The 21,445-nt window shown below is 45.5% G+C and overlaps 2 protein-coding genes across 6 annotated transcripts in view; both read left to right on the forward strand.

Moving 5' to 3' along the window:
• The first annotated feature begins 11,131 nt into the window (after nucleotides 1-11,131).
• Nucleotides 11,132-18,067, forward strand: LOC126651033 (uncharacterized). 5 transcript variants are annotated; one of them, XM_050336514.1, is made up of 4 exons: nucleotides 11,151-11,247; nucleotides 11,666-11,734; nucleotides 14,678-14,846; nucleotides 15,695-18,067. In XM_050336514.1, exon 4 carries the CDS (start codon nucleotides 15,808-15,810, stop codon nucleotides 17,509-17,511), a length of 1,704 nt encoding a protein of 567 aa, XP_050192471.1. In that variant the 5' UTR covers nucleotides 11,151-11,247; nucleotides 11,666-11,734; nucleotides 14,678-14,846; nucleotides 15,695-15,807; the 3' UTR covers nucleotides 17,512-18,067. The 5 variants fall into 5 exon arrangements, with proteins under 5 accessions (XP_050192469.1, XP_050192468.1, XP_050192471.1 ...); XM_050336513.1 differs by having other exon boundaries at nucleotides 11,151-11,242; XM_050336512.1 differs by lacking the exon at nucleotides 11,666-11,734 and having other exon boundaries at nucleotides 11,132-11,247.
• Nucleotides 18,068-19,856: 1,789 nt separating this feature from the next.
• The window catches only part of RPAP1 (RNA polymerase II associated protein 1), a 40,779-nt gene continuing 39,190 nt past the window's right edge, over nucleotides 19,857-21,445 (forward strand). The window contains 1 exon segment of the mRNA XM_050336504.1: nucleotides 19,857-20,082. The gene's annotated coding sequence lies outside the window, so the exon portion shown is untranslated.

The raw sequence follows: 21,445 nt of genomic DNA on the forward strand, positions 1-21,445 counted from the left end.
CCACCAAGATCTACAGGGGAAAAGAGACATTAAAACTGTTCTGCTTGGTTAGCTAGAGTATGTTTGTCTAGGTGTTTTCAGTGACCTTATATATGCTATGAAATGGGTCCTGGGGCATGATGAAGTGTTGTGGTTAGAGGAAAAATGTGCCAAGCTAGAAAACTGTGCACTGAGAAATCAGGGCTGAACTTTATATTTGTGCTAAATTTCTACTTGTAGGGACTGTTAAAAAGCCACATTTAAAGGCAACAGGAGGGGAGATAGAAAAAAATGTGCTTTGGTGTATCACAAGACAGCTGTGGAGAAGCATCCCTGTTCAGTAAGGAAAAGGGTTGACAGTTCTCTGAAGCTGGGGGTCCCATTTGTGCAGGCAGCAGGGAGAGGCTGTGCACCAGAAAGGTGTCAGCTTGGCAAGCCAAGCAGTCCAGGAATAAGAGCATCAAATTGAAAAGCTGAGTCAGACAAGGACAGAAAACAAAGACCTGGCAGAGCTCAGCCTGTCAGATTTGTCTGCCATCCCAGTCCAAATGGTCACCTTTATCTAATAAATACATCTAATACCCACTGAGCTTCAGGACTGCCTGAACAACTTTATGAATTTATTTTCATTACTGCATACACTCTGTTTTTGATGTTGAATAAAGTGGGATTTATTTAATCTAAACAAGTCCTGACTGTTGCTTGGCTAACAGCTGCAAGCAGTACCAAGGACTGACTAATTGGCCCTTCCACCTATAAGAGATGAAGTTGTCTCTGAGGATATGTAGCCCCCAGTTGAATTCAGGCTTTCAATCTGAAAGGCACATGCATATACATCTTCCCACCTGCAATACTGTCAGAATTCTGCTAGTACCTGAAGCCAAAACATGGGAAAAAAGCCTTGAGATGAAAGAGAACTGGAGAAGGGAAAATGAAGGTTGCTACCCCTGAGATTTAAGCTTTGGAAATGTCATCTCTCACCAGGTGCCTTTATTTCCACCTCTCTAGCTCCAGATTCAAGGTATCAATCTCTCTTATCAAGGTCGTCTTCACAACTTGAAGGAACAGGGTAAAAAAGGAAGCTTGAACTCCATAGAGTACTGCAAAATCTATGCAAAGAAGCTCATTTTTTAATTTCAGAAATGCAGAGGATCAGTGTCACTGGTATGAGATGCCTGAAGGGGCTATTTTTGTTCGTTGTGAGCTTTCTACTCTATTCTAACACGGATTAATTATGAATATTCATGTATATAGCACCAAATATGTGATAAGCAGTTTGCAGGCTGGCTTGCAAAATATGTATACCATATTGCAAAAATTAGCTCTCTCTTCTAGGCTTTGTGCCTGGTCACTCAGTCTTTCTAAACAGATAGCAAGAAACAAAGACAACATACATAGCATTGCTGCCTCTATTCAGAGCAAGAAGAGACTGGTGCAGTCAGGAACTGCAGTTTGTGTACTTTAAGATCAGTGCCCTGCTATTGTTAAGTTGACAATCCTTTATCTGAGCTTGGCTGGGCCAGTGCACCGACTTAGCAGGCAGTTTTTTTGCTGTTTAGTGGGAGATGGCATTTGAGCTAAATTTGCAAAGATCTGGTACCATTTTTAAGATATACCTGGAAGCCTGGTGTCTGTCTTGAGGTGAAACAGCTATCAAGACCTGAGCATTTCTGGCCACCAAAACTTGCAGAGAGAAAAATTAAGCCTTTTGTTCAGAGGAGACTCCTACCAGGAAAACTGCAGTATGAGGGCTTCAAATTACTTCTGTGCTGCTCTAAAAAAATAGCATAAATTAATATATGCTGTTAAGGAACATACTGCTCCAAAGCTGACAGTAATGGAAAGATCATTTTAATACAGATAGTTTTAGTTGACTTGTGCAAATAGGCATATTGGAAGAGAGGTTTTGCTAAATATAAACTAAGTCATACTGTTCTACAACTTGTGTGTGCTGCTAAAGAACTGTGCAGACTATCTGTAAGAAGCAAGTACAATGATTTCAACAGGCTTTCAATATTAAAAAAAAAAAGTGTATTCCTAGTTAATAATGTGTTCTGCCTTTTTTATATTACGAAATCAAATGTCTATTGGAGTAATAAGTGGCATTTCCTTCATTGTATCTATTTATGAGTCCGTGTAATCAAAAACATGTCTATTATCTTTTGCTTATTATCTGTAAAGAGAGAACACTGCGTTGCTTCAATATTAACACTTAGTGCAATATTTGTGAATCACATTGTGGATACAGCGAAAGAGAATCCGTCTGGACCATTCACAAAATGAGCTTTGATATCCTTTTAGTAAGTAAAAAGCTGAAGGGAGACATCAATAATTTATTAGCACTTGGATTACATCCTCCAGTGCTTGTAGTTTACTGCCTTCTTGGAGGAAAAGAGAACAAAGGCAATATTGTTTCTTAGGCTGTAAAGTCTTCACATACTCTAATCTGTTGATGCTGACAAAGGTTGCCTTATTTTGAGGGACATTTTGGCTCTCAGCATGATGATCATAGCTCTGGAGACTGCAAGGGGATGAATAACCAGCCTGTTGTTGTGTGATGCCTTTCCTATTACCAGCACAAAATGAGCCATGTGGGATTGGTACCACTATGACACAGAGGCACCCTGGTGTAAACAGTAGGCTTGGTGCCCTGAGAGGCCTGGGCTTTGACAGCAGATGTACAAAACCTCTGGGGACCTGCACTGGCTGGGTGACACCCACACAGACGAGAGGTCCAAGACAAGAGCCATCTCTAAAGGGTGGAAGTGCTCCTCATTCATTTTCACCTTCTGCCATTGTCATCTCCTGGTACTGCTCATTGTATTTCTCAGCCCATCTCTACTCTCCAGGCTTTTTGCTTCCATATTGTCTACCTCTTCTTCAGTTAGATAACCCTGCCCTGTCTCCATCTCTTTCCTGCAGCAGTGAATGCCTATTCCCAATCTTTAGACTTCATAATACTGCCACATTGCACAGATATACCAGAATTTGCACTGACGTTTGCTCTTTCCTTTTAGAATGAAATGTACTCTCTTCTCATCTTTTCCTCTGTCCTGTGTCTTTCATATTTGGCACCTGTCTCCTGTTTCTCTCTCACTTTTATCTTGGTCTTTATGATGTGCTATTTCCAACACCTGAACAATCACCATTCCCCACAACTTATTTCCCAGCTTTTTCAACCTTTAAGTCCTGAGAAACCTTTCCTACTTCTTCCCCTATCACTGTCACCAAGAACTTCATCTTCCCTTGCAGCATTCTCTTGAATCATTCCCAAGAAGCACTTAGGAATAAGCAAAGGCTGTTCCTCTGCTGTATTGGAGCAGAATCCAACCTCTCTTTTCTGCTTCATTAGCCCCCACTGATAGGGTCAGAACAGATAATCTCAGTCCCAGGTAGGACATGAAGGGCCATGGGCAACATGAGGGACCTAGACCCGCCTCTGCTGTTCTCTCTACACTGGGGTGTTGTTTTCTGCAGATGCTGACATTTCCTATAACAGGTATGCTGAACAGACCTGCACAAAACTGGACAGATGCTCTGAGAGATGGGCAGCAGCAAAAGGTCATGTTTATGATAGTCCACCATCATCCTCTGAGGCTGATGCTTGCTGCTCATGTCCTTCCAAGCCTGAGTTGATGTACCCTGCTTTTAATGGGACTTGGAAGCTCATCCTAATGCTAGCCAGGTTTTGTCCACAAACTGCTTTGGAGAAAATAAGGACAAAAATCTTTTTACAAATACTGTAAAGGCATCTCAATTTTAATGGGGTGCTATGGACAATCATGAGGGATTTGAGACCCCAGATTCTCTCTCTACAGCACTGAGGAGCTTTGTAAATCAAAGGGAATAGCAATGCAAGAATCTGTTCACAATATTTCATTATATACGAAAGAGAGGTCCTTAGATATAGTGGCTGGCCAGAGGAGCAATCCTAGCCTAAGCAAATCACCAACAGCTCCAAGCACCAAAATATCACATGCGTGGCTGGAAGGTGAGCAAATACCTTTCATCCTTATGAGGAAATATCTAACTGTCACGAGGCTTGGCCAGGTTCTTTCCCAAGTCGAACTCAGAAGCCCAAATCTATCCATTGACCTCCATAGCTCGTGACTTCTGATGCAGAACAGCCATCTGGGCAGTGCCATTCTAGAGCCAAGTCGATAATTTGGAGAATTCCCAACATTTTCCCATGGGAAGAAAGCTGGGCAGTTGCTGATGCTGTATGTCTCTAGAAGGCAGCCTGCCAGGACTCAGAGCTGCTGTCCAGTGCCAAACAGACTTTTAAAAAGCATGGCCCTCAGTGACAAACCAAAATGAAAAGTGCACATGAGCACCTGAGCAATCAATGCTCTCACATAGTGACACTGAGCAAGGACTAGTGTGATCTCTGCTGTTTCTCCTCTAACTGTGCTGCTAAAAAAAAAGGGCTTTTAAATGTTGGAGTTGCTAATGGCACCACTTCCCACTAACAGAAGCATGGTTCTCTACCAGTGAGTTTTCCTCTGGTCACTGTCGTCTTTGCTCCTGATGTAGGCAACTGTCATGAGAGATCACAATAGCTATAAATACCACTGAAAATAAATTAAAAAACCCCACAACACTGAAGAGAGCTTGTTATCAGGCAAATCATAAGCATAAGAGAGTACTCTAGAAAGATGCTTACATGTCAGTCTGGTAGAAAAGAGTGTACAGGTAAAGGTTTCTCATGACTTCACTTCCATCACAAAATACCACCAGTGAGGGAACAGTCTTGTCTTGGTGCCATGCATACACCAAACCTCACAAGCACTGAGCCTCTGGAAATACAGGGTGCAAGTTCCTATCTTGTGGAAGACTAGCAAAGTAATTTCCTCTGTTTATGTGGTGGCAACAGAGTTCAAAAGTGACCCAGCACTATGTACCAGTGCCACACCTAGGCATTAGATATCTTCTCTGATAACAATACAGCTCTTGTAGTTTCCTTAGAATACCTCTCTTCCAGCTGTCTCTTCCACTTTGCTGGGCTGTTCTTTTAGACAGTAGTTTCTCATTAGGCTGCTTGTCTCTCCCTACCAGAAAGCTGGGTGAAGCAGTGTGTTGCTACTTGAGAAGCAAAAATGCACACCGCCCGGATGCTTCTCTGGGAACTCATGGCTTTTCATGTCACTCCCAGTGATAAGGAAAACCAGCTCTGGCCTCATAAAGACTCATGGACAAGTACTGATGAAGATGAGGCACAACTACTCATTACAGCCCTTTACTTTTCCAAATATGAAGGTGAAAACCCAACTCTATGTGACTGCAGTTAGTTCTGCCAGATCACTTAAATCATCAGGACATCATGATCATCACTGTTAAAAACTCTTGGCAGATCTAGCTGCGCTAGCACAGCTATTTAGAGTTAAGTACTTCAGGCTTGGGTCCACTGGCAGTAGGAGCCAGCTACTGTGCATGCATCTACACTGAATATTCATAGAATCATTGAACGCTTTGGGCTGTAAGGGACCTTAAAGATAACCTAGTCCAACCTCCCTGCCATGGGTAGGGACACCTTCCACTACACCAGGTTGCTCAAAGCCTCATCCAACCTGGCCTTGAACACTTTCAGTGATGGGGCATCCACAGCTTCTCTTGACAACCTGTTCACACACCACTCTTCTAGTGAATTATGTCTTCCTTGTGTCTAATCTAAACACACCTGTCAGTTTAAAGCCATTTGCCCTTGTCCTATCACTACCTGCCCTTGTAGAAGTCTTCTCCAACTCTCTTGTAGGCCCTGTTCAGGTACTGGAAGGCTGCTAGGTGGTCTTCTCAGAGCTTTCCATTCACCAGACTGAACAGCCCCAACTCTCACAGCCTGTCTTCCTAGGAGAAGTGCTCCAGCCCTCTGATCACCTTCGTGGCCCTCCTTTGGACTAATCCCAATAGTACTAGGTCCATGTTGAGCTCCCTAAAGCAACAGCATTGCAGAGGTCATGCTTGCCATTGCCATGGTGTGAGAGTTGAAGCCTTGGAGAAGTGAGCTTCCCATGGTCTTCCTTTCAGTATATTTTCTGACTAGTACAGATGGGGTTTGGATAAAGCACACAAACACATCCACTCTCATCCTGTTCAGGTGCAAAAGTATAAGGTTTTCCCCATAATACAACAGTAAATAATTTGAAAAGAAGAAAGGAAGTTCTTCAGGATAATCATCTGAGCATATCCAGTGCTTTAAACTGTCTCAAATTGCGTGAAATCTCAGGCTTAGGCACTGTGACAGGCTTCCTTTAAAATCTATGACAGTGGATTTGAATGCATCGACTATGTCACTCAGATTTTGTCAGATAAATCCCTCAGCAGCAGCCATGGGAGACACTGTCCTCAGCCCAGAGAAGCTGGATTCCAGAAATGTTGCTTTCCTCAGTGATAGCAGGGGCAGAGGGCATTGCCAGGCAAGGTCAGCTCAGAGACCACTTTTATTTAAGCCTTCTGTGAAGCAGTGGCTGTCAATGACAACACATTTACCATCTGTGCAAACACGGATTTTCACCTGCAATACTCTTCAAAGGCAGTGTCTCAGGAACCTGACCTGAGAAATACATTTGCTTGACTGCCCATTCTAATTTCCACAGCAGTCTGTTCTCTGGAGTCCCAGCTGTACAGTGACTTGTTTTTAACTGGGTTTTATTTTATATGTTTTACTGAGGGGAGGAAAACCCAGTGTGATAGGGTTCTTTATTTGCTGAAGATGTGTGTGATTTCAGGATATTTTCATCTAGTCTGATAAAAATGGCATTTCTATAGAAACAACTGATGAAACAAACAACAAAGAGGAAATGCTGTCAAAAGCCAATATAATGCTCAGCAGATGCTCAGAGATGAGTAAATACTCTGCTGTTTTGGGCTTTTAAAATACACAATCCTTCCCCCTCATTTACATAGTTAAATCAATTCACATCAAGTGTGGATGTGTGCTTTTTATTGGTGAACAAGTAGAGGTTTGATTTAAAATACTTCACCTAGTCCCAGAGATGCCCAGCAGCCATTGCTCAGTGAGGTCTTGCTGCCTTCACTCAAGGCTTTGTGGGTGGATCTTTGAGGATATTTGGACACACACATCATCTCTGCTCAACTTGTCATGTTTTCCCACTAGCAAGAAAGCTGCCATTGATTGGTCACAATGCAATTTTGCTCTCATGTATGCACATTTCTTTAAGAACATGTACAGTTTCTTTACTACCACAGACAGTCACGATGTGCTGTGCATGACACCACTGTGTGTAAGTCCCTTCTCTACTTGCTCTGGGCTCTCACTCTTCCAGATGGATTCCTGCAGACAGTGTTATTGTGCAGTGGCATGAGGCCATGCTTTGAGTCACGATATATTGCCATTCCTTCTGAGATCAACGTGTAGTTCTCTGCAGAGTTAAACCTTTAGCACAGGTGATAACTTCCTGCTGAACATTGTGCCCTACCAGACTCAACTCTTTTTTACATGGATTACAAAATGAATAGTTAGAGTGGACGGCCCACAGATCATAGTATATGAACTGTGACAACTATGTTACAACGTGGGCTACAGAACTGACCAAAACCCGCATCAAAACCGACCTAAGAGGATGTGAAGATGACCACATGGCAATCACTTGGTAACAAAACAGAGAATCAATGAAGAGCAAGAAGACCCCAAACTATAATGTTGCTATTGGTCCAGACTGTTACATGAGGGATGAGGAGTTTATATTGTATGGGTATAATGGCCAAGGGGTCCCTCTTTTGAGATACCTAGATAGAGCTACCAGATACAGTGATTGATCTGTGCCAATAAATCTACCTGATGGAGAAGAGAGTTTAGTGCCAAAAATTTCTTTAACAAAAAGGAACACAAGTAAGACTTGTATCTTGGACCAGTCAATCCCTTATTATCATTTATTTTCCTTTCCCCAGCAGACCTGCATGCGGCCCACCACCCTGCTCTCCAGCTGTTCTGTTCTCGACTTCAGTTTCTGTCGTCTGGCAACAAAGCACCAGGATTATCTTCTTCTGTGGTCACCTGCTTTTTAGACAACTTATCCTAATATTTATCATCTCTGCAACATAGATAATACTGTTATGTTTACAGTTTTACCCTTTTGAATCATACCAAGGCCACTGCCATATTGTCTTTGTTGTTCTGACCTCTTCCCTGTTATAATCCATTGGGAAAGCATTTGGCTCTAGGTTCTCATGCTTCCCATGCTGTGGAAGATCAAAATCATGTTCCAGAAAGTCACGTAAAATATTTGCCTGTGGCGAGCCTAGGGGAGAAGAGGATGAAGAAGATTTTTAGGGCCTGTGAGAAGACTGATAATCTTTTAAATCTCATAAAAAAGCTCTTGCTGAGTGAGGAATGTTTGAGTTAACCTCCAAAGGCTCTTAGCGATGCTCTGGTGGGAATTTCTTTGCCAGAATTGCTTAGGAGATCCATGCAAGTGTGTTGGTACTTATAATTTATAAGATAAATATGAAGACACACGAGCATGATTTATTGATAGAGAATAAGCTATATATAGTGCCTTTAACTGTATTATTAAAACTGAAGGTAAATAATTAATGGAATGAAGAAAAGATACATAAAACTCTGGCAGTTTTGATGGGAAGCGTTCCTGTCTTGTGGTAATTAAAATTGAATATATTCTGAGTATATTTTATGTCTTTCTGGCAAAAAAGATTATTTCCTCATTTCACCTGCATGCTAAGAGACACTGCGTGTGGCTGTAGAAGCTGTGCAGCCTGCGTGAGAAAATTCAGGGGAAAAATGCATATGGCTGTTGGGCTTCAACACCATCCCACACTCAGGATAGGATTACTGTCTGTGGGTGCTGACCAGTTCTGTCTGGTTGACCCTCAGAGTAGTTTCAGGTGAGATACAGCTCAGATAACATGTGTTAGTTTTGCAAAGTTCAGTGTTGCCCATTTCCATGAGAAGTGTTACAGAAAGATACAGCTGGCTTCAGCAACCATTGCCAAGGCCTCCCTGCCTCACTCCCTGCCTCTCCAGGTAGGAGAACTCAACTGTGTTCATGGGTTCCACAGGAAATAATTTCTAAGTTCAGCACCAGCAAAGCCTCAAAGTGTGAGAGAGAGGCTTTCTACCCACACCGCTGCATCTGCCAAACCCTTTTGTAGAATCAATGGTGATCTTTTGTCCAGTCTGAAGATGAACAGTGAAAAAACTAAAACCTTGATTTCACATTTTGGTTCAAGCAGAGGCACAATCCATCAATTTCAACAGATTTTGGAGCAGCCCTACATGACCTTCACTGTCCCAGAAGCACGAAAAGCAACAAGGACACATTAAACTTCTCACTTTGGTCAGCCAGACCTTTGGTAGCAATGTATTCCACAGACAAAGGATTAGAAACTTATGCTTGGGAGGTTTAACTGCAAGAAACTTGAACAATTATTTCAAAGTGTTTCTTGCATCCCAAACCAATATAAACTGGGAATGACAATTTTAAGTGGCAGAAGGTGCTGGTAGGGTGAGATCTGTTTTCAGTGAAATGGAGAATTTGACACCACATTTCTCAGCAGCCACTGTTACTCCTGAACTAATTCTGACTTTAATATAATTCTGGTTCCTTTAGGGAGTGCAAAGCAGAGATCCACCAGCTGATGAACTGCAGCCAGGCAGGGCAGCATCAAAGAAGCACTCAGGTAGTTAATACATGTCTGATCATAAGTTTAGAATCATGGTCACTCTTGGCTACGTAATAATGGGGCATCTTGAAGTCATTTTGGTGATTCCTACTTCAAGAAGAGCTCAATGACCTCAAATAGTGCAGTTGTCAGCTTTACCATCTCAGGAACATGGCTACTCATCAGAAGATATAAAGCTCAGGGAGATGTTTTCTGCCCAGCATTTAAAAGAATTGAAGTTTTGATTTCAATTTTTTGTAAGTTAGTCACAGTCCTATTTCCCTGACACTGTAGTTAAGGCTGGCTGTTGGCAGACATGAAGGTCTACCTTAATTTCTATAGATTTATGGTCCAATGACCATAATGGATAAAGCTTGTTTCTGGCTGTAATTTTGCCGCAGTATTTTAGTTTTCTGAAGGGATAAAAAATCCCAGTGCTTCATTTCTTACAGAACCAGTGCACTTGTGTTGAGTCCTTCCCAAAGAGTGGGCCTACCTGGTCCAGTCCAAGCCCCTGTGAGAATCTGTGCCTGTTCCCATGTGCAGAGAATTCATCTCAGCAATGTCCCATCTCTATTCATCTCACCAGTGTCTATCAGTGTCTGCAGGGAGGGTGTCAGAGGACAGAGCCAGGCTCTGCTCAGGGGTGCTGGGCAATAGGGCAATTGGCAGTGGACAGAAACTGAACCATGGGGAGTTTGACCTGAACACGAGGAGGGATTTCTTTACTGGGCAGGTGACTGAGCACTGGAACAGGTTGCCCAGAGTCAAGTTTCCCTCACTGGAGATGTTCAGGAACCAAACCATCTGGACACAATCCTGTGCCACGTGCTCTGGGATGAGCCTGCTTGAGCAGGGAGGTTGGACCAGATGACCCACTGTGGTCCCTTCCAATCTGACCCATCTTGTGATTCCGTGATTGTGTCAAAGGCTGAAAGGCGACTGAGCACTGCAATCAGTGACCAACGTTAAAATCAAAGCTGCTGCAAGTTCCAACAGCTTTCCCAAGCAGTAATGTGTAATAAGGCTTGGCACGTATAACAAACAGGCAATCAGACAGGAATAATAAATGACATCCGTGTTCCCAGAGCTTTGTGTGTCTGCTCTCCTGGAACACCCGCAGTGTCGGGCACGTCACACCCTCTCATAGTGACACGGCACAGCTCCTGGGCTTACATGACTGTGTTCCTGTGTGTGCAGACCCTCGCTGTCGGACGCAGGTGGCCTGTGTGGAGACCTAAGGGACACTCGCGGGAGAGGGCGAACTCGCAGGGGCAGTTCAGCGGCGGGACTCCCCTCCGGGAGCCTCCGGCCGCACGCACCAAAGGGCAGCCTCAGCCGCAGTGCCGGGGAAAACGTGGCCGTGATTAACTCATAAAAAATGAAACGAAAATCCAATTCGCTCCATTCCGTTCCCAGCGGGAGGGAGCGCCCGGGGCTCGGGCGGGCGGAAGTGACGGCGGCCGGGCGGAAGAAGCTGCCGCGGGGCAGGGCGGAAGTGCTGGCGGGAGCGGCGCGGTGCCGGCGCAGGGGAGCGGCGGCCGCGCTGGGCAGGACCTGCCTCAGAGGGTTACCTGCTGCTTCTGGAGAGCACTGGAAGAGCATTGCGGACCTGCATTTCTCTGTAAAGTAAACGCCGTTCTCTCTGACCCACTGGTGCTGCATTAGTTGGTGATTGGGGTCCCTCCCTGTCCTGACTGACCTTCCTTCTCAGGCTGATGCTGAGGATGAAGTTGATTCACTCAGAGGTGCATCTTGGCCCTTGAAGCAGCCTGTGCCTTCTCTGCTCTCCTGTTTCCTTCCAGTCAGGCTTAGACCTCTGGTCCCAAGTGCGCTTGTGAAACTTCCTGCAGCACTGGTGGGCTTTTCAAACAGTATCCGTGGGAAGCACAGAGCGTAACAGAAAGCTATTTATTGAGATTTTTGGTACAGACAGGGTGTGCAACAGCGAATGGTAGCGTATGCATATAACAGTTACTATGTCGTGGAGTGTAAAGGAGTGTGTGGTCCTTTGACAGGATTTCGGATCCCTTGCGTGTTTTCCTAGGACAAAATCCTCGTTGGGTTGCACCTGCTGGCTGGCTGGTGGTCCCTCTTGGCAAACAGATTGTGTATGGTGAGTTTCTAAGTAGTGAGTTGCACGGTGGGAGGTGAGCAGAGTGCAGGATGCTGGGGTCAGTGCTGATCGTCAGGAGTTTGTTGTTTCTGCTGCCTGTTTCTTGTGAGCTCTGGTGGGCAAGAATTAATCCTTCTGATGGCCAGGGCAGTGTTGCTGATGTGCTTAGGTGGCTTCCAAGGGGCGTGGAAAAAGGTACGATTAGAAGGCAAAGTGTTTTTGCTCCCTTCAGTCTGTCTGCAAGTCCCACGTGTAGCCAAGCCATGACTTTGGGGAAGGGTTTTCTGGAATAACATGCACCCTTGTTAGACACTGGCTGCTTGGTTGGCTCGTTGTGCCTGCCAGTTTCCCAGGGAAAGGAAGGCAGTTCTCAAGGCCTCCTGTATTTTTTTAATTAACTTTTTCTGATAGACAGAGACTGGGAGAAGTTTGTGTAGAGCCCTGTGTGGAGGAGGCTTGGAGCAGAAAGATTAGCAGCACTGTTTGCTTCTAGCTGGGTGGTTTGTGTCTGTTAATCCTGGCATCGTCCTCTTTTGGGCTTTGAAGCCTGGGATGACAGGGCATGGAACACTTGGTGTCGGCTGCGTGTGGTGCTGCTTGTGCATATCAAAGAGGGTCCAAGCAACAGAAGTGTGGGTGTGGGAGCCCTGTTGTGGCAGAAAGCTCCCTAAATAACCAGCAAGTGGGTGTGTGCTTCTGCTCAGAGTACACGCAGCAAAAAGGAGCTGTCTGGAGAAGTTGCAGTTTTTGCAGTGCAGCCAGGGAGGTGGGCTGAGAGGGAGTGTTTCTGCATTCTCAGCATCCGTGAGAGCCGCAGTGAGATCCCAGGTGTTGTTGTGTGAAGTCCTTCTGTGACAGTAGCAAGGCAGTGTAGAAGGGTGCTCCCTGCCCTTCCTGCCCTGCAGCAGCTTTTGCATTTTGTTCCATGAATGTCCTTGACCACACTGTTAGAGAAAGTGGGTGTTCTCCCTGTGTGCTGGGGAAGGGTTTTATTGTTGAGAGGGTTCAGGGGAGTTCCCCTTGTTGCTGCTTGTGCCATATGTGGGATTGGTGTCCAGGGAAGCTGTTGTTGTGGGCGTCTTGAGCTGACAGCTTCCATAAAGGTCAGTGTTTTGGGATATCTGCAATGGAGCAAGTGACTGGTGACGTTGGCATTGGATGGAGTGGTCTGTTTCCTCAGTCATGAAGTCCTGAAGTGAATGGAGAGTCCTTGGAAGCCTTGCAACCCCTGAAAATCCAGGGATTTTGTTGAATCTGATATGTTTGGTGATTTTACACTAATGCCTTGACTAAAAGCATTAACCAAATGTCAAACTTCCTGGCTGCCTTTGTTCTCTTAGAACCAGCAGCATGACACCTTACCAGGTGGGGGCTGTGCCTGCCCAATGATTGCACTTTGTTTTGGTCTGAGATTAAGAAAGAGATTCACTTCCAAGCTTTGCACTTTCTCATGTGTGCAGCCTGTCCATATGGCTGAGAAGTGTTCCATTAAAAATCCATATCCACTTTCCTTTCTGTCTTGACAGTAAGTCATCACTGAGTCCTGGTGGGCTTTTGCAGGTGGGAGAGATCAAATACGTACAAATTGTTTCAACCTCGCAAGCGTGGGAGGGTGTTGGGTCTGCAGCATTATTGCTGCTCAGTGATTCAATTAGTGTGTAATGTATTTGCAAACACTCTACTTGCTGCCAGAGGTAACAGTCTTTATAAGTCTCCCCAAACTGTCCTGGGCAGCGAATGAAGATGGTTGGAAGTAGGGTGGCTTCTCCTGAGAAGAGGGTGGTGAAAGAGTGAGACAGAACTAAAGCAGGACAACCATGTCAAGAAGAAAAACGTTTTTTACTTGAGAGATTTGAGTGAGAAGGAGAGCAAACAGAGTCAGTGAGTGCATTGTCTCTGTCCATGTGAACAGGCTCTTGCATCCTTACAGGGATGGTAATGCTGGCCTGTGGAGAAGATGCTATGTGTATGGTTACTCCCCCAGAGGGAGTTAAAATATATCAATATATTCACATTATATTGGTGGGTGGCCCCAATGCACCACAGTAGGAGAAACACAAGCAGAGATAATTACTTACTGGAAAATATACGGTTTGAAATTCCAGCAGAAAAGCTGCAACCCCAAACCTTCCAAGGTGAACTTCCTGGGTATATGATGGAGGGGAGGAACCCTGAAACCTTGACTATCCTTGAACAAGTTAAAAGGCCTGGAAAGAGGAGTATTCCTTGAGTCTGCTGGCATTTTGGAGAAAACACATCCCAAGTTTCTCAATCATAGCAAGTGCCCTTTGTGATTTAACATGCCAGAGGACCACCTGGGACTGGACCCCTGTCCATGAAGAAGCCGTACAATTGTTAATCTTTGAGGTTGGGGTATATCAGGTGTCAGGCTTTAGGTCCAATACATCTGACAGATCCACTTCATAAAATCATAGAATCATAGAATGTTAGAGGGTTGCAATGGACCTTAAATTCATCTAATCCCAACCCTTCCTGCTGTGTGCAGGGACACCTCCCACTAGACCAGGTTTCTCAAGGCCTTATACAACCTGTCTTTGAACACTGCCGGGGTTGGGGCAGTGGTATGTGCAATTATACCATTAGTGCCATGTGCTTCAGATAGAGGAGGGAGCACATGAAGTGCTCCAAATACAAAAACCGCCTGGCAATAACTGGGCCAGAAGCTTCCTCCATCATATATAAAACCCACCTCGCAATTTGAGCCCCACCTGAAAAATGCATGGTTCACTGATGCATCCTCCAAAGGAGAGCAAGATACTGAGGGGTGGCCCTGCGTGTTTTTTTGAGGGGATCAAATTGTGACAAAGGGAGAAGGAAATGCTCAGGTGGGAAAATCGGTAGCCATGTGCAGTGTGGTTGTTAGAGAGACTGAAAATAAAAACAAGAGTGTTTATTTATATGGACTCCTATGCTGCTTTTAAGGGGTGCACTGGATGGCTCCTGTTTTGCGAACAAACCCGTGGGAAGTCAGTCGGGTTCCCAGTGTGTCAGCGAGAGAAGTGGGACGACATCCTAAACACAGCTAAGCAGAAGTCTCTTGGTGGGATGGATTGCTATTCACCAGAAGAGGGATCACCTCTTGAATAATCAGGTAGATTAACTGACCTGTGTGGCAGGTATGGCAGTAAAGGGAGAAGAATTATAATGGGAGCATCTGTTACAGGGCTTACATGTAAAGGGAGGCCATTCAGGAGTTAAGGATCTTTTTAAGGGAGTTGGTAGCAGAGGGTGGCCTGTCACTTGGGAATTGTGTAACAGTCATCTCAGCCTGTGGCCAGTGTTGTACCCAACTAGAGAAACAACACCCTTTGCAGGAGGCTCCCCTTCACTTATGACACGGAAAGGTCTCTGGGAGACCTAGCAGATGAACTGTCTAGGGCCTTCCGTGAAGTCAGAGGGAAAGCAGTATGTGTTCCTTGGGGTGAAAGTAATGTCAGGGCTCACTCAAGCTGAGGCAGTAGCACGAGCAACTGGGTACAACACTGTAAAGGGACTGAAGCTGTGGATTAGTTATTTGGCATGGCCCAAATACCTCCAATCTGACAACGGTAGTCACTTCATTGCTAGGGTGGTTCAAGAGTGGGCAAGGGATGAAGGAATCCAGTGGATCTTTCACACCCCATACTATTCCCAGGCAAATGGTGTTGTTGAATGCACCAATGGGCTCTTGAAGAGGGCCCAGAAACCTCATGAACCTGGTTGACCACAGCTGGGTGTCATACAGAGTCAATGGTTGCTGGGGAGTTCCTGGGACAAAAGAAGCCAAAGACCCTACAAATCCTCCCCATTACCCAGGACAACTGGTTTTGGTAGAATTACCAAGAGTAGGATTGGTACCTCTGACCTTAAAAAAGCCACTTAACCTGTATGTATGGGTGGTTACTGATGGTTCCCTCCTTTTAATCATGTTTTGTTTTTATGCACGTATATGTTTTACAGATTATCTGAAATCCATTGCTGGACCTACGCTTTCAACTGTTTAGTGGATGGACCATTTTGTGCATTTTTAGTTTGATTTTACTAAGCCTATTTTGCCTTTTTACTAGAGAAAAATGGTGTGGGAAAAGTTTTTATTCTTATTTTATGGGTGTACAATTTTGTCTCAATTGACTGAGAATGAGGATACTCAACCAAATTTGGCTTGGGAGTTGATACAAGGATTTATGCATATTTGGAACCACACGAATCAAGGAATATGTATTAACCTCCCCAACTCTGCATCAGAGGGGCTTAGATTTATGATGATTTGGTTAAATTTTTCAGAAATATTAACAAGAGAACTAGATAACCTTAAAAAAACAGGAGGAAATGTTACCTGGGGAATGATCGAGTCCCCCTTCCTAGACCAGAAGGAAGGACAACAATGGGCTGCAAATGGGACATGGGTAGAATACAAGAAAGCCTTTTACCAGCTCCCACACAACTCTACCTGGAACCATTTATGGAATCAGACATGTTATCGATCATTAGACACCAACCCTAGTGAGACATTGCAAAATGTCACTTCTATCCCTTGCACGGTGGTGCCGTGGTGGGATTCTCCTACTGAGAGTGCGTTTTTCGAACATGAGTACAATTTACATTGGGATGCAGGATGGTGTATACAAATCCCCAGTAACCCAGGAACCCCACACCAAGTTAACCAAACAAATTATGAGTGGGCTTGGTCTCTGAAACAAATCTTTGACCCCATATCTCCCCTACAATGGGCCTCCCGGACCCCAACAGGGGACATAGTGGAATGGGAAGTGGGGAAATCGGACTGTAAGGACCAGCAGATCACACTCCCTAACGGAGAGAGCATCTGCTGGAAAGTGAGGAACACCAGAAGCATCATCCAAAGTAAATCAGAGACCTCCTTTCTGAATTGTTCCCGTATATTAGATTGTACCACTGGAGCAGGTGAGCCTATAGAAACCTGGTACATCTCGGAGCTGAGAACTTTCATCCGGGACATGTGTACCTGTTGGGGTTATCCCAACTATGGCTATCTAAATCGAGACACCCGATGCAATGGGTCTTACGAAAATTCGGAGACGGCACTGTCCTGCGGTATTCCTGTTACACATGGCCCTGACCCAAGAAGAGTCTTGAATTCAAGTACTGAAGCACAGGAAGTTCCCCGAGGCGACCTGTATCAGTGTTCACAAGCCAAATATCCAGCTCCGAGGGGAACAGTATGGGCATGTTCAGATGGAAAAATGTATTCCCACTTGAACATGTATGATATGGCTGGACTCCAGTGTACTATTGGGTTTCCTACCATGTGCCCATCTAAAACATTCAATTACACACTTTATTGTAACAAAAAGGTACAGAGAGAAATCCGCAATCCAGTAGATGCGAAAGGGTGGATTGGGGGGATTCAAGTCCCTGACTATTATACCTGGGGACAAAATGTTGCTTTAGACTTAGAATTATTTTTTGTGCCCAGTGGAGTTAATCAACGGCATCAGTATGTCTTGGAGAACTTAACTAGGCAAATCCACGTGTTGAGCAACTGGACCGAACGTGCCTACGGGAAACTGAATTTGCAGGCCCAACAGGTACCAAAAATGGCTTTGCAGAATCGATTAGCCCTGGATATGGTGTTGTTGAAAGAGCACGGAGTATGCGGGATGCTAAACCTAACGGATGGAGAATGCTGTGTCACTGTTCATAATGCTGCCACCACCATGGAAGAAGCGCGTCAGAAGATGAAGGAGGTTGCTGAACAAACGGGAGAACTATTTCAAGCAATGCAACCGAAGGAATAGTTTGATGGACTGAGCCTGGATCGTGGATCACATTGCTACTAAAGTGCCTTGGACTTACGGGATGGGGAAAGCAGCATGTACGCGTTGCCCTTACGATATTTTGTGGATTTGTGGTTTTGATGAAAGGTCAGAAAGTCATGTGAAACTGTTTACTTGTGGCAAGCTATAAGAAGAGGATGAAGGAGATTGTTGGGACTTGTGAGAAGACTGACGACCTCATAAACTAAAAAAAAAAGTCATAAAAAAGCACTCGTTGAGCGAGGGATGTTTGAGTTAACCTCCAAAGGCTCTTAGCGATGCTCTAGTGGGAATTTCTTTGCCAGAATTGCTTAGTGGATCCATGCAAGTGTGTTGGTACTTGTAATTTATAGGATAAATATGAAGATACATGAGCATGATTTATTGATAGAGCATAAGCTATATATAGTGCCTTTAACTGTATTATTAAAACTGAAGGTAAATAATTAATGGACTGAAGAAAAGATACGTAAAACTCTGGGGAGTTTTGATGGGAAGCGTTCCTGTCTTGTGGTAATTAAAATTGAATATATTCTGAGTATATTTTATGTCTTTCTGGCAAAAAAGATTATTTCCTCATTTCACCTGCATGCTAAGAGACACTGCATGCGGCTGCAGAAGCTGTGCAGCCTGCGTGAGAAAATTCAGGGGAAAAGTGTGTATGCTGTCAGCCTTGAACGCCACCCCACTCTCAGGATAGGATTACTGTCCGTGGGTGCTGACCAGTTCTGTCTGGTTGACCCTCAGAGTAGTTTCAGGTGAGATACAGCTCAAATAACATGTGTTAGTTTTGCAAAGTTCTGTGCTGTCCATTTCCATGAGAATTGTTACAGAAAGGTACAGGCTGGCTTCATCAGAAAGCAAGGGACAAAGATAATGTTTTTTTATGATGATAATAAGGGGACTACTCAAGCAAAGCAAAATTCAGCTAGCAATTTGTTATGTCTCCGTAGACATCTCTCCTGGGTTTGAGAGGAAAAGATGGGCGGACTGCTCCGAAGAACAATAATTCAAACAGGCCCTTTCATGACTCAGACCATCTAGTTTAGTGAATTGACTCAGACACGTAGGATCAAATATCCTGTACACCTTTAGGATATCTTTTTTCACTGAATTAATTTACACCATGTCCATACCAAACATTAGTAAGGTCAAAGTGACCTAAAAACAACTAGTTGTTAAATTCCCTGGAGTCAGAACAGCTCAACCTCAAGTGGCTGTCAGTCTAAACAGACCCACAGTTAACCCAAACACGTTGCAGCACAACCAATGCCAAGGCCTCTCTGCCCTTCTGTCCAAGCATGAGAACTGAAAGGTGTTCATGATATCCAAGGGAAATCCTTCATAATTCCGCCCCAGCAAAGCCTCAGAGTGTGAGAGAGAGGCCTTCTACTTGCACCACTGCATCTGCCGAAGCCTTTTGTAAAATCAGTGGTGCTCTCTTGTCCGGTGTGAAGATGAACATAAAACTATAGATTTAAGTGCTTTCAGTGTTCATAATGGATAAAACTTGTTTCTGGATGTAATTTTGCCGCAGTATTTTAGTTTTCTGAAGGGATAAAAAAATCCCAGTGGAAAAGTGCTTCATTTCTTACGGTATCAGGGCACTTGTGGTGAGTCTCCCCAACTGTGGGCCTGCCTGGTCCAGTCCAAGCCCCTGTGAGACTCTGTGCCTGTTCTCGTGTTCAGAGAATTCATCTCACCAGTGTCTATCAGTGTCTGCAGGGAGGGTGTCAGAGGACAGAGCCAGGCTCTGTTTGGTGATGCCAAGCAACAGGACAACTGGCAGTGGGCAGAAACTGAACCATGGGGAGTTTGACCTGAACACGAGGAGGGATTTCTTTACTGGGCAGGTGACTGAGCACTGGAACAGGTTGACCAGAGAAGGTGTGGAGTCTCTCTAACTGGGGATATTCAGGAATCAAACCATCTGGACACAATCCTGTGCCACGTGCTCTGGGATGAGCCTGCTTGAGCAGGGAGGTTGGACCAGATGACCCACTGTGGTCCCTTCCAATCTGACCCATCTTGTGACTCCGTGATTGTGTCAAAGGCTGAAAGGCGACTGAGCACTGCAATCAGTGACCAACGTTAAAATCAAAGCTGCTGCAAGTTCCAACAGCTTTCCAAACAGTAATGTGTAATAAGGCTTGGCACGTATAACAAACGAGCGATCAGACAGGAATAATAAATTACATCCGTATTCCCAGAGCTTTGTGTGTCTGCTCTCCTGGAACACCCGCAGTGTCGGGCACGTCACACCCTCTCATAGTGACACGGCACAGCTCCTGGGCTTACATGACTGTGTTTCTGTGTGTGCAGACCCTCGCTGTCGGACGCAGGTGGCCTGTGTGGAGACCTAAGGGACACTCGCGGGAGAACCCCCCCTAGGGCTGCACAAGCCCGGCTCGAACCCAACCGGGAATTTCCTCCCGGACCCCGCGGGGATGGCGCGCTCGGGGCTCGGGCGGGCGGAAGTGACGGCGGCCGGGCGGAAGTAGCGGCGGCGGGGCAGGGCGGAAGTGCTGGCGGAGCGGCGCGGTGCCGGCGCAGGTGAGCGGCGGGGTCTGCCCGTCCCGCGGGGTCCCCTGGGCCGGGCCGGGCCTCACCTCACTCGGTGCAGCCCGCGGGGCCCCGGCTTTACCCTCATGTAAAGAGGAGCGCGGCTAGAGGAGCCGCGCGGCCCTCGGGACAGCGGCCGTGCCCCCTGTGCAGAGGTGCTGTGGGGCCTCTGCTGGGTCCCCACTCCCTCTTTCCCTCCCTCCTCCCGTCAGAGAGGTCTCGCCAGGCCGAGTCTCCATCTCCATTTAAGGCTTCGATTCAGACTGTTTTGTGGAAGCCCATGAGGGCTGTGAACGCGGTGGGAGCGCCGGGACCGCATCACCTCTTTAGTGTGTTAATAACAGCTGCTTGCTTTTGGGTTTATTTTGTGCTGTGATGGTGCCTGTTTATTGCAGAGGCTCTCGAGGCAGGCTGGGCACAGCGGCGTTTCTGGAGGCAGGGAGCTGAGTGCACGCACACCGTGTGTGCCCGGCAGGTAGAGTCACAGCCACCGAACCTTATGGGGACCAGCCTGAGATGCGGAGCCTCTTTGAGGAGGGTTTGTTGCTGCTGTTGAGTCTTTGGACTGGGGTGTTCCTTCTGGGAGGAGTGCCTTTACAGGTATCTATCTGCCTTCCCCATAGCAGCTAAAACTTGCTGCTTGTGTTGTGAAGTCTGGGTGGTTCACATTGGTGGTCATTACGATATTGTGTGTAGAGAAGGTTTTTGTGACAGAGCAGAGCATGCACATGGTCATTTTGCAAAGGAGCCAGTAATCCTCAGTGAGAGTTTTGTTGACTGCTAATCTAGAGTGGAGAAATTGTATCTTTTCTCTGGCTGCTGAGCTGCCCGGCAGAGACTGAGATGTGACTCTCTGCTTCTCCTTTTACTTCTTGCCTCAATCAACAGGATCTGAAGAAAGAGGTTTTTTGTGAGAGCAGGACCTTGTATTCTTCTTTCAGCCAAATCTGATAACTTTATCAAAAGAGTACAATGTTGTAGACTTGAGGATCGGTAAAAAAATCTTCCTCAGTGGTCAGAAATGACAATATTGGTCAGAGATGATTCTTTGCTTCTCCCTGTACTGGTTGTCTTTCGTCTTTTGACTGTGTTTAGTTCATAGATGCTGTTGTAATGCAAGTGACTCCTTTGGGCTGTCGGGTTCTGCAGCTGCAGAAGAAAAATGCATTGTAAATGCAGACGGGCTAGAAGAAATTAAAAAGCCTAACAACATTGAATTCTAGCAAGAAAGTACTGGATTTTGTAGTCTGGTGGAAACTGTAAAAAGCTTGCACAGGAGTGGATAGGTAGTTTGCTCAAATGCTGAGCCTGAATCTTACATGTTTTCCTAGGACAAAATCCTCGTTGGGTTGCA

The sequence above is a fragment of the Myiozetetes cayanensis genome, unplaced genomic scaffold (assembly GCF_022539395.1).
Source record: "Myiozetetes cayanensis isolate MyiCay16 unplaced genomic scaffold, myiCay2020 scf6-25, whole genome shotgun sequence".
Taxonomy (NCBI): Eukaryota; Metazoa; Chordata; class Aves; order Passeriformes; family Tyrannidae; genus Myiozetetes; species Myiozetetes cayanensis.